The sequence below is a fragment of the Ambystoma mexicanum genome, chromosome 1p, assembly GCF_040938575.1.
Source record: "Ambystoma mexicanum isolate Mex_15411 chromosome 1p, UKY_AmexF1_1, whole genome shotgun sequence".
Classification (NCBI taxonomy): domain Eukaryota; kingdom Metazoa; phylum Chordata; class Amphibia; order Caudata; family Ambystomatidae; genus Ambystoma; species Ambystoma mexicanum.
Window position 1 is genome coordinate 193969729 of NC_090921.1, and position 13639 is coordinate 193983367.

Consider the following 13639-nt stretch of genomic DNA (forward strand, 5'->3'; position numbering starts at 1 on the left):
CGTTTCACCTACCATTGCCAGACGACAATCCTTCACAGTGCGGGCCTTGCAGGTACAAGAGACCCCTTGGGATTTCATGGAAACCAACCAACTCTACTGATTGTTGTGTGAGACTACCAGTGTTTTTGTCCGAGAGTGTTGACATTTCACAAAATGTTATTACTGTCTCCCGCCTAAAAAGTAATTTCATCCAATGCAAATCCATAGGGCAAAATCCAAACCTATGTCTTCCTGCTTAAAAACCACCCTCGTGACTATTTTCAAATGTTGGACTGTATGAATGCATAACTGTTACATGTGGGTGAGGTGCTGTAGCTTGCATTTCGAGACCCTTGGAGGTGGCTTTGGAAGGTAATGTTGTTTAGGTTTTGACAAGCTCTGCCACTAGCACAGTCTTGCTTAGGTTTAAACGCAGCTGCAGGTAATGTCAGGATTCGCACCTGCTCTGCTGTTCTGTTAGTGGTGTAAAGGTGTTTTCTTCCTCAAGTGCATTTTTCGGGACCCAGACCCGAGTTTGGGGGTAGCCATGCCGCTAAAAATGGCATGGCTACATCCAAACACGTAATGAGGCCCATTGTGTTGAACAGACACTGGTCCTGATGGTAGATGCTATTGCTTGTGTATTAGAATTGTAAGAGAAACCTACAAAGATAAATAGAGTTGTGGAGACATAAAGAACTCACTCTAGTTTGAAACATTGAATGTTATAGGGTCAGAGACATGTATGCCCTTCCTTGTTGTGCTTCAAGTAAAAGGGCAAGGTTGGAATGAATATTCCTTCAATAATATTTGCCACTGAATGTGAGAAAGAAGGCTCTGTTTGTTCACTGCCTGTGGAATGCATGGCAGAGAGTATTCAAGAGACTATGTGAAACATGGGAGACGGATGGAGAGGAAATGACTGGCATGTCCAAGATTAACATAATTCTCAAAAGGTGTAGATATTGCCCACAAGAACACAAACAGTGAGAATCTGCAAGAGAATATATCACTATTCTGTGTGACTTGACACCAAACAGCAACATTACTAAAGGGCACGCCAAGCACGTGAGGGCCCGGCTCTATGCAATTTCATTGAGGAGATTTGGTCGAATCCAAATTCATCGAATTCCTTTTCTCTTTTAAGCCATTTGGCCGCGAAAATATATGTAAAGGCAAAGACCCCCGTAGTCCCATTTCCCCCTCCCGCCCCCACCTATCCTGAGGGACCTGTTTAGGATCAGGTGCAACAATGATTAATTAAGGATGGACAAATAAATGAGGTGACGACCCTCCCTTAGACCAGGGTAGTGATTGATATAGCTAAATGTAGTGTACATTTCCTTAGATCTGTCAAGAAATTAGAGAATGAAGACATAAGGAAAGGTATAATAAATTATGTAAGAAGCTCTCAGGTAGTTCCAACGAAAGGTGTGAACAGAGCAACATGCCAGGCCATGTGGGAAGACAATCACAACATTGATATTTCAGATGTGGAATTATGTCCCAGCTATCCAATGGCATAGCATTGTATATTTTGAAGTTTCCTGGCTGGGAGTGTGGGGAAAATGGGTACTAAGCCTAGTTTTTTAAGAATTTTGAGACACCACGCAAAGTATATGAAGTGGTGACACTGAGAATGTACTGGAACTGGGTACACTCAGAATATACTATGATTGTCACACTAGGAGTATCCTAGGGACTCTGGAAAAGGACTTGTAATGGGAGGGCAACCTCTAATTATACAGGAATAGTCAAAAAAGGGAATATGAAATTCTCAAACTTGGATGTACTTTGCTTTTGCTAAGAAGGATTATAGTTATAGCAAGGTTCTGAAACTGGGAGTTCATTATGATCCTGAAACTCATGAAAAACGTGAATCCACTGCCATTATCTCTCCTCCTATGCATAGTCCCCCCATCTATAATCACTCTTAAATGACTTTCTCATGTTGCAACCTGAGCGACTTGGATCTTTCCAACTTTACAACATCACTTACTTCTTCGCTCCAGTCCCTCAATCTTAATGACTCCTTCGCTCCTAATGATTCCTGGAATATTGACGATGCTACATCTGCTCTGATGTCAGACAACCAGTCCACTCTGGATTACCTGTATCCTTCACAAACATGTGTTCTTTCCACTAGTTATAGAACAAGATCTAATGAGCGCATTGGAAAATAACTCATCTCTTTACAGATCTCAACACCATTTCTGCTTAGATTCATTGGATAATAACACTATCTTTCTTGCTAAAAGAGCGCTATTGCACCTCATTGATTACCTCTCTCTCTCCTCATCCTAAACAACCTTCTCAAATTCTTAGGCGCTGTCTCCTTCTCCTGATCATTCCACTTCTTCGGTGCTGACAGCTTTTGACTTTGCATCATACTTCACTTTAAAAAAATAGACCCTTTTTTTGTACTGTGTTCCTTCCTTCTTTTCCTCCCTCCTGCTCATGGGAGGACTCTCTCCACTCAAGTACTAGACTCCTTTCCATCTATTTCAGGTACAGAAACGTGTCTTTTTCTGTCTCGAGCCCACCCCTCCTCTGCACAGCTCGATACTAATTTAAGAAGGTACCAATTCTTCTTAAGTACTTTCCTAATTGCTTTGGTGTTTTCACAGTAGGTGGTGATAAATTGTACCACGTCTTGCTGTTCTAGTCATTAACTAATGACTATAACAGCAACACTGACTCCTAAAACTAAACCTCAAAAACAGCAAGACTTGGTACAATTTATCACCATCTACTGTGAAAACACCAAAGCAATTGGGAAAGTACTTAAGAATTGGTACCTTCTTAAATTAGACCCTCAGATCGCCAAGAACATCAAGGACACACCAACTCTAGTCTTCGAAAAAGCTAAAACTTTAAAAATGAGTATCAGTCCATTAATACTACCTGACCATGACGAAAACATCAAGACTAACTGGCTAAACCAACCAGCATCCGGCTTCAGAAAATGTGGCTTTTGTAGCATGTGTGCACATGCTTTTCCAGCAAGTACCATATTCACAGACAGTAATGGGATTAAAACTTCAATCAAACAACAAATAAATTGTCATTCAAAATATGTGGTTTATGCAATTCAATGCACATGCAAACTCATTTACATTGGAAGTACCATCCGTGAATTAAGAACCCGCATAAGGAAACACCGTTCAGCAATGAGCAGTCAAGACAGCAACTTGCCCCTCTCACAACATTGGCAAACGACTCACCAAATGGACAACAAAAAGGGCATCACATTCATTGGCCTACAGAAAATCCAGAGAAACATGAGAGGGGGAAACCAAGAATTATTTCTCAGACAAACTGAAGCAAGACTCATTTGGCATCACCGACCAGTAGATTTTGGTTTGAATTCGGATAATGAAATGGCACATTTCCTTTGATGTATTCTTTGTTATATACTATTTGTTCTCTCTTGAATCCATGTTAAACGTAAACAGGAATACTTATTATTTTTCTTTTTCCATTTAAATAGCGGGCTTTTTAGCCATGTATTATTTCAGGACCATGGATATAGTGTGCACTTCCATATGTGCCCAGAAAATCTACACCTCTGGTCAACTCTCTCATTACCTCCCCTTATTTAGGCATTCTTCCTAACTACAATAACCATAATACCCCGCAATAGTGGTACCATCCTATACCTAGAATAGGTCAGCAAGCCACACCTAATACGGTGTACTAATGATATGATATGATATGATATCGGATTTATAACGCGCCCATACACAAGTGTTTCAAGGCGCGACGAGGCAGGGGGGGGACAAAGGGAGACAGACAACGATCTTACTAGGCCAGGTGTCATTCAGATTGCGCAAGTGCAAGGGAAAAGGGGAGGGGAAAGTGCAAGGGGGAGAGGGAGAGGGGAAGTGCAATACAGGGTTCGTAGTATAACAAAATAAATAATAAATAAGGGCCAGCTGGTGGCAAGTGCAAGGTAAGTGCATACAAGTGCTGGGAAGGGGGGCTGTAGGGATGCAGAGACAGTCCCGCAGTGCAGGGGAGAGTGGCTGGGCCAAGGACCGAATTTCGGTGAGTGGCCCACTTGCAGATTCAGTGCAGTTTCAGTAATTTTAGCAGGTGAGAGGGGGAGAGAAAGCGGAGGCAAAGAGGAAGGTTTTGAGGTGCTTCCGGAACCGGAGGTGGTTCTCCTCAAGTTTCAAGGAGGCAGGGAGGCTGTTCCAGAGGGATACCCCTGCTGCGGATAGAGATCTACCCCCAACTCGTTGCTTAGAGAAGCGGCTGACCCTGAGGGAGTTGGAGGCGGATGAGCGAAGTGCTCGAGAAGGAAAATATTTAGGAAGAGAGAGTTGAAGATATTTTGACCCAAGGCCCCAAAAGGCCTTGTGGACAATGCAGAGGGTTTTGAACTTAATCCTCGAGACCACTGGGAGCCAGTGTAGCGATTTCAGTCCTGGAGAGATATGGTCCCTGGGCTTGAGGCCAAGGACAAGTCTCGCAGTCCTGTTCTGGATGAGTTGCAAAGGGCGGAGAGTAGAAGCAGGCAGATTTAGATAGAGGCTGTTACAGTAGTCCAGCTTCGAGAGAACCAGGGCTCTAGAGACAGCGAGCTTCTGGGGGAAGGAGAGGAAAGGAAGGATACCTCTGAGGAGGTGTAGCTGGTAGTGTGACTTCTTAGAGATGTCAGATATGTGAGGAGAGAAGGACAGTGTGGAGTCAAAGATGACCCCGAGGTTTTTTGCCTTGCAGGTAGGAGCAGGCAAAATGTAGATTTTTAGTTAAATATCATCCCCATTTCAATAGCAGGGATTTGACTAACCATTTTATTTTTGGGTAAGACCAACGAATATTTTTCTTTGCCTTGAATGCACATCGTACATACTGGAATGACCATGTCCCCATTGAATTGCAGTGTCAGCACGTCGTTTATTCCCTAAATATGGCCGCCACTACTAAACACTAAGGAAGGACTTTTACATTAATACACTCGAGCCAGTGCATCAGAAGCGTACCACCCGGCACACAGAGGACCTTTCTGAATGAGGTAGGACATCTCTATGTACCCACCCACACTGGGGGGATTTCTCAAATTTTTTCCTTAGGACTTGGTCACACGTGCTGCTGAACACCGCACACGTGTTATTGTACTCTTATTCTGCGCACTGCCGCTTGTGCTCGTAATTTGGAAACCCATGTTGCCTTACTTAATGTAAATATAAGCCGACAGAAAGAAACCGTAATGTAGGTTCAAAACCATACTGTGACAAACCTCGTTGTTTTTCTTAAAAATGTAACATAAAACATCTGTTTAGGTCACTAATGCATTCATATTTACATGTACGTGCGGCACTACTCTCCTTGGTTTCATTAATTTCTGCCAAGACACCAATCCAATACTAATTTATCAGCTTGCTCTAAATGCTGCATACTGATTTTCGTATGACACAACTGTCATGCAGTCATGCCAACTCAGTATCTTAAAACCACACTCCACAGACTCAATAGTTGCAAAGATGTCTACTTATTCTTGAAATGCCAATATTTCCAAACTTAATGAGTTTTTCCACAAACTCAACACAGGTGGGATTGACCCCATGACTTACCGCTCTCCTTTGCATCATGCTGATATTATTTTGAAACAGAATCAGGCTAAGAACCCATGTTATTTTCTTCTAATTATTGGTGAAGCTAAGCTGCTTTGTTTACCTTTTACCATATATCTCCTAGCTATCGTTTTGCAAAACTGTCTTGACCACAGCCTCCATTCCCCATCCCGTCTTTTTCTGAATTTTTCCTTTCTTAATGTTTGGAGCATTCTACTTGTACCAAGTGCTGATATGACATATTTTTGTTTTTGTTTTCTTCTTTTTTATAATTATTTAATTTACCAAAATTATGGGTTATTTTTCCATTTATTTGCTTTTATTGTTTTTATTGTTTTCTTTTTTGTGAAATGTTCATCTAGCCTGGATTTGAAAAAGGCAAATATAAATTCTGCCGGAAAATTTGTCATCCGCAAAAGCTACAACTTTAATTAAAAGGAACAAAACACTCAAAAACGTCTTCATCTCTTTATTTGATGGCGCATTGACATCTGTAAACTCACCCAAACCAAAACTTCAATATATTCTACACTTTCAAGATAAAATATAAACCTCAACTAGTTAAAATGTACAGATAACTGGACCTCTAAAGATACAATAAAATGTCCTGCCCAGGTGCTCAAAAGCAGTGTTAATATATTCACATATGTAAGGTAGCCATGTTCTACATCTAGCCTAATTGTGTAAGGTAGCCATTATCTGCATTTGGCCTGATTTGTAAGGTAGCCATTATCTGCATTCGGCCTGAGTGTGTAAGGTAGCCATTATCTGCATTTGGCCTGATTGTGTAAGGTAGCTTTACTCTGCATTTGGCCTAGGTGTGTAAGGTAGCCATATTCTGCCCTAAGCCTGGTTGTGCAAGGTAGCCATCTTCTGTACAATTGTACAGAGTAGCCTTACCCTGTATTTAGCTTAGTTGTGTAAGGCCGCCTTATTCTGCATTTAGCCTAATTGTGTAAGGTAGCCATGATCTGCATTTGGACTGATTGTGTCAGGTGGCTGTATTCTGCATTAGGCCTGATTGTGTTAGGTGGCCATATACTTCATTTGGCCTAAGTGTCTAAGGTAGTTATATTCTGCACTTGGCCCAAATGTATACAGTAGCCTTACCCTGCATTTAGCCTAGTTGTTTAAGGTAGCCATGTTCTATATTTAGCCTAATTGTGTAAGGTAGTCATATTTTGCTTTTACCTGTGTGTAAGTTAGCCATATTCTTCATTTAGCCTACTTGTGTAATGTAGCAACAGATTGTATAAAGTGTTTCTAAAATCAATCACTCAATTTCTGTCTATGCATTTTACGCCCTGCTCCCTTTTTAAATCTAAGCGTTTTCCTAATTGTATTCATATTATGTCTTGCTACACATTTTAGGCCTTGCTCTCCCTTTTGAATCTAGGTGATACGTAGCACTGTACATAGACAGAACCCTGGATGTAAACATTGCTGTTTGTACAGCTAAACCATTTTCTCCCGACACACCCCACACCTTCGCAATTTAGCAGAAGGCACAGGCTCATTTCACACACCCTGCACTCACATATAACACAAACACTATTGCACAACACCTCTGTCATCAGAATGAAGCAATTGTGAATTGTAGCTTCCCACATAATTCTCTATCTCCTTAAACACAATCCACTCTGTTTAGTTCATAGTTTACCTCTGCTGCGCACATCCACACGCCTTTCAGACATGGGTGACTAGCAGGGTCTTGGCCACCCTCGCATAACCTTAATGGACGAAATGCACAGAGGCATAATAGCACCCCCCCCCAAACTCCCAATTACTCCCAAATTTGGATTCTGGTCCCTCCGAGGGCGTTCAACCAAACAGCGCTTTGGGATCATAATTCTGGTGAAAGGCACTATATAAATGATAAAAATTAATGAATGAATGATTATGCAAATGTGCATGGTACCTACATGATGAGAACACTGTACCCATGATGAAGTGTAAAGGGTCTCATTGTGAGTGTGTTCTGGAAGGTAGTTAACATACCATGACCTTATCTTGCAGAAATCACTATCTACCAAGATTCTGAATAGGCAACATATTGCATCATTAAGAACAGAATATTTAAAAAAGCGCCAACAAACACGCAGCAAGCCATTTTTTAATAAATGTTCCCAGAGCTCTATCAGAAGTTGGGCGGCATTCCGGCGGAATATCGCCCAATGCCAATAGCGTTCCGGCAACTTGGTCTGGCGCTACTAACGCTGGATCAAAATTTGCGGTGACAGTGTAAGTCCCCATTTTTCTTGAGTCCCAATAAGGCATTTTCAGCGCAATTGCCCAGAGCTGGAGGTGAATGCTCTGAGTTTCCCCCAAACTCAGGATTCAATTGAATGGTAATACGGCGGTAATAGCTTTACCGATGCATTTTAACCGCTCTGCCCAACCCCTGATGAGGCCCCATTTATGTAAAATACAATTCCATTAAGGACCATGCGGTGAGTCTGTGGAGAGGATTGTGACGCTCTGGCGAATGTGAGTCCATACACCACGTATAATGGGTGTTAACCTAAGCAACTCTTATAACACATTGTAAATGCCCACCCCTCTGCTACATCAAGGCAACAAAGTACTTCTATTCCTGTGCACAGTACTATGCAGCTACGTTTAGTCCTGTTTTCACAGGGTCCATCCCCGTCCCAAACACCCATCGTTTGCACCTAGTATGGACAGTATCCTCTCGTTATTAGCTTCTAATGCCTGTGACTGTTGCCCCTTTCATTACAGCTCTCTCGCTGCCGATTAACCCTCATCACACCCCTACCCAGCCTCTCCTGCCACTACATGCCTAGATGCCCTCTCTGGCCATGGGGCCTCTGCGGAGAGGGACAAGAGGCTGAAGGTAGCAAAGTAAGAAACATCCTTAAGACCTTGCCAGCGTTAATGTTCCCCGTGGTGGTAGATTGCTTTCTTCTGCTGGGGCCACCCTCTGGAACAGGCTCCCTGCCTCTCTGAAACTTGGGGAGAACCATCTCTGGTTCCCGAAGCACCACAAGACTTTCCTCTTTGCTTCTGCTTTCTCTCCCCCTCTCCCCCTCTCCCCTGCTGAGTCCTGGCTGAATCTGAAATTGCACTGGTTACCTGGCTACCCTCTGATCTCAGGCCCAATTCCCCACCACCCCCCACGCCAGCTGCACACATGCACTGCCACCCTTGCACCCTGGGACTGTTTCTGTATCCCTACAGGCCCTACTAGCACTTGACACCTGATATCTGCACTTACCCTTGCACTTGCCACCAGCTGGCTGCACTTTTATTTATTGTCTTTATTTATTTTACTGTTATCCTATGCACTGCACTGCTCCCCCCCGCACTTTTACCTGTCTCTCCTCCCCTGCACTTGCGCAATCTCAATGTCACCTGGCCTAGTAGGATCGCTGTCTCTGTGTTCCCTCTGTCCCCCCTTTGCCTCGTCGTGCCCGAAACACTTGTGTATAGGCGTGTTATGAATGCCATATCATATCATGGCCTCCCCAACAGGAAGATCTTACACATGTTTTGGAGGAGAGCAGCGATTATTAAAAATCAGCTATACACATTTTTGTTTCTCCATGTATTCACTCACTAACAATGCTGAATTGTTTCTCACAATATATCATTGCCTGATTCCTGTGACTGGAAATTAATTCCGACCTTCCGCATCTATAGTAACTGCAAGCTTTCTGAGCAACTGCACACAGCTGAGGCTCATGTCTGCATTGCCCGTTTTTCATGTGTCCCCTCCTCCTAAGCCTTTACCATGTGAAACAATCTGGTGGAGGCACAGGCCTGAGAAGCGTGCCTGCAATCTGGGATTTGTGTTCAGTTCCCTTTAAACAGGGGCCTGGGTGCATAGTGTTGGACTTTGTCTTCAGGCATGTCACGTGCATGCAAGTGGATGTGTAATACGCCACGAGATTCACGTGTCCACATATAGGGTTCATTGTGGGTGTGTGAAGGTATAAAGGCCCACTGGAGCCTTGATACCAAAAGTTTTGCACCCGCGCGCTTGGTTGTGTGTTATCTTTGGAGGGGATTGTGACAAGGTAGCTCAGTGGGCTTAATGCTTGTGCAATGTGGAATGCCCCCCTCAGTCCATATGTCCGGGTTTTTGCATACTTGATTCTCCCATAAATCTTGAGACTGCTCGAAGATACAAACGTTCGTTCATTTTGACCTACCTTTCCTGTCAACACTGTCTGATCCTGGGCAAATCAAGGTGCCTCCTGCCACCTTCTTCCCTTGTACACAGTGGGAGTGACCACACACACGTAAAAGCACCAATATATGCTCAGCTAAATAGTAACTTCCAAGTGGATTTTCCTTTAGTTGATGCACGTTTACAATTTAGTTGCACATACTTCTATGTTTATGAATAATTATACTTACAGAGGGGAAGCAGCTGTGGCTCAGCCGAGTGCTGACCAAACTGCCGCGCCCCTCTTGTAACCGGGTGAGAAGCCAGGAGTGGGTTGTGGAACGAGAAGATTTTCACAGAGCTTGTTCCTGATTCTAGGGAGGCATAGAAGAAGGAAGGCTAGGTTTCAGCTTGGGTCCCAGAGCGCCTCCTGTGCTGCGCCGTAAGTATGCTTTGATTATGAGTGCCACACAGACCTGAATTTTGATTATCAGTGCCATACAGAACCCCCCCTTTGAGCGAATATAAAACAGATCCAGTCTGAGCACACTTAACACATGTATGAAAGATTGATTGTAGAATATAACAGAATCATGACCACTTCCTTGGACCAGATTGCCCCTGCCAAACTGAGACCAAGCAAGCAGAAAACTCACCTGAATAAATGGTTTACACTCCACCGAAGAAATCTAAGACAACAAAAAAGAAACTGTGAGGCCACATGGAAAAAACATCCATCTGATGCAAACAAGATCAAACTCACCAAATTGTCCTCCCTCTATAAAAAGAAATTTGCCTAGCGAAACGATTATCCTTTGACACCCGCATTTCCCATGCTAAATCAGACATAAAGGAACTTTTCTCCATTCTCAAAGAAATAGAGACCCCGATTGCAGTACCTGACACATGTACGAAAGACACAAAATGGTGTGAGGATATCCAACACGCCCTAGCCAATAAAATTGCCACTTTACAAACCAAAATCTCTTGCAAAAGAGCTGTCCTAAATTACCTTCCTGCATCCAAAATAATTGATAATACCAACACCAACGATTCGACCCGATTCAACTTTACCAAAGTTTCCATTCCCGAAGTGGAAAGAATTATTCTGTCCCTCAAACCCTCGAACTGCAAGGGCGACCTATGCCCTGCGCAGCTTATCAAGGATGCTGCCCGAAACCTATCCCCTTTCATCACCAAACTCATTAATGCGTCTTTCTCTACTGGCATCATCCCATCTAACTTGAAACAATCATGGGTACTACCACTCTTAAAAAAAAACACTCTTTACCCATCCACACCCACCAACTACAGACCTATCACTACTGTGCCTTTCCTTTTAAAAATCCTTGATAACAAGGTAGCGTACACGCAAATACAAAAGCACTTAGAACTTCACCACTTGCTAGGAGCCAGACAATCAGGTTTACGTCCCCAACACGGTACGGAACCTGCCCTTAGCCATCTTAAAACCCAAATCGATGAGCTGAAAGATTCTGGCAAATCAGCACTCCTCCTCCTCCTAGATCTGCCAGCTGCTTTCGATTTGGTTGATCATACTATTCTATGCAGCCACCTAAACACAGCAGCACATTTCTCTGATGACACGGTTACCTGGATCAGATCCTTCTTAAACGGCAGAACAATGAGGGTTTTCACGCCGCTAGCAGCTGCAGACCCCATACCTATCACTTGTAGTGTGCCCCAGGGATCATTGTCTCGCCTACACTCTACAATATTTTCACTAAGCCCCTCTTCGATGATCTGGATCATCTTGGTATCACCTACACTAACTATGCAGATGATACTCAGATCCTCCTCCCGCTTTCAGGGGATTATGAAAAGGATTTGGCCTTGGTAAATAGAGTGTATATCATCACCCAGGCATGGATGGCCATACACGGTCTGTGCCTGAATGATGATGAAACTGAGTTTATCATCCAGGTCTTCCCGTCTAACCAAACAAAAACTAGGTCCCAACTATGCCTCATTCACAATCGATGGCAATATTATCAAAGTAGAACATGAGGTAAAAACACTTGGTTTTTATCTTGACTCTAACCTCTCATTCACCAAACAGGTCAACTCACTAGCTTCCTCCATGGCCTACACATGCAAATTGATATGCACCGGCAAGCCATTCCTCTCTGATAGTAGTTGCATCACCCTGTTCGGAGCCCTCATCCTGTCGCGCCTGGACTACTGTAATGCCCTCTGCCTAGGATTGACTAAAGACACCATTAAAATAATTCAAACCTTACAAAATAATGCCCTTAGAGCGGCTCTAGGCATCTCTAGAAGAGATCACATTTCAGAGATCTGTAGACAGAACAATTGGCTCCCAACCCACGACAAGGTACTCCTAAAAACCTTGTTGTTTACCCACAATTCACTCAACAATGCTGCACCCATTTACTTAAGGGAGCGATTCCACAAACAAACTTCCTTGAGACCGGCAAGACTAGCTAACAGAGACCGTCTCTCCATGCCACGTTTGAAACGTGCCACAATTGGTGGTAATAGCTTCCTGGTGAAAGCGGCCAAACTATGGAGCTCGTTGCCTCCTAGTCTAAGAATAGACCAGTCTTACCACATGTTTAGATCCAACATCATCATATGGCTGAAATCTAATAACCAGCATCAATAACCCTTGATTAGGATACAGTTAGAGCTGATCGCACACCATCTGGTATCCACCGTATGATATGATACCTGAACTACTATGCTAGCCTCCTTGCACAGATATCCTTTCTTTTAATTTTCTGTATTCTATGCCTGTGCCTGTATATACATACCCCTACATATACACCATGTAATTATTGTAATTATTTACATGTATGTAAACTGTATACTTTGTTGTGTAACTAAGCTTCACATATACCTGTAACTGCTGCGCCCTGTTACCCGGGGGTATGATGGGCAATATAAATAATAAACAAACAAACAAACAAACAAAAAAACAAACATCTCCTCCAGGACTCTCAAGCTCTAATGGCATGAGCACACTATAATCAAGGAGGGATGTGTTTTCTGGGTGTAACCTGCTTTGGCCAATCACAGTACTTCTTGTGTTTGTTACAGACATGGGCGGTGCTGTGATTGGCCACAGTACCTCCCTGCATTACATAATGTTGCTTTTACTCTCTGTGTTGAGTGAGCAACTAGGAAGCTTTAGGCAAGCTACTCATTGCGAGTAGATTATCCGATTGTTCTCTCTACTCTTTCTACTCTCGGGATTTCAGGATCTCTTCTTTCAAATCGCTGATACACAATATCCTGAGCGGTACAATCCTATAGCTCTCAACCATTTGTGTTGCAAAGGTGGGTGAAATCACCCGATTTTGTTTTTGGCGGGTGACACCCGCCAAAAGCGTGAGTTGAGAGCTATGCAATCCTCAGCTGCACTTCCTTTATTTTTTGGACTTCCTTATGGCTCCTTATTAGGTCCTTTACTCTTCCCTCTTTACACTTCTCTGCTATCCAAAAATATTGCTTCCTTTGGGCTGTCATGTCATTTCTATAAAGACACAAGGATTGTCTTTTCTTTCTCTTCTTGGTCAGACTACCTCCATTCCACTCTTTCTGCCTGACTCTCTTCTCTCCAAAATGGATGCTGTCCCACTAACTTCATCCTAACCCTACAACATCCCAGGTTCTGTATTTCCCCCATTCTCATCTTCCTGTTATCGTTCCCCCACTCCAGACTTTTTTCCACCTACTTATCTTTCTTTTTCATCTACAAGAATTCTTGGGGTCATTTTTTACTCACACCTCTCTGTCCCAACTCATACTTATAGCATGTCTAAATCCTCTAGATACGCCTTGTATACCATCACAAAAATGCATCTATTTTTGATGTTCCATGCTACCAGAATTCTATTTACCTCTCTGGTCTTTTCACCAGGTGCCGGTCTGTGATTGCGGCCTTGTAGGGCACATTCCTCTCAAACAT

General features: G+C 43.2%; 1 protein-coding gene across 1 annotated transcript in view; it reads right to left on the reverse strand.

The window, feature by feature from the left end:
• Nucleotides 1–13639, reverse strand: part of LOC138464096 (extracellular calcium-sensing receptor-like) — a 114801-nt gene extending 101162 nt beyond the window's left edge. The window contains exon 1 of the mRNA XM_069607215.1: nt 13572–13639. Coding sequence (XP_069463316.1) covers nt 13572–13639 — 68 coding nt within the window. The remainder of the gene's footprint in view (nt 1–13571) is intronic.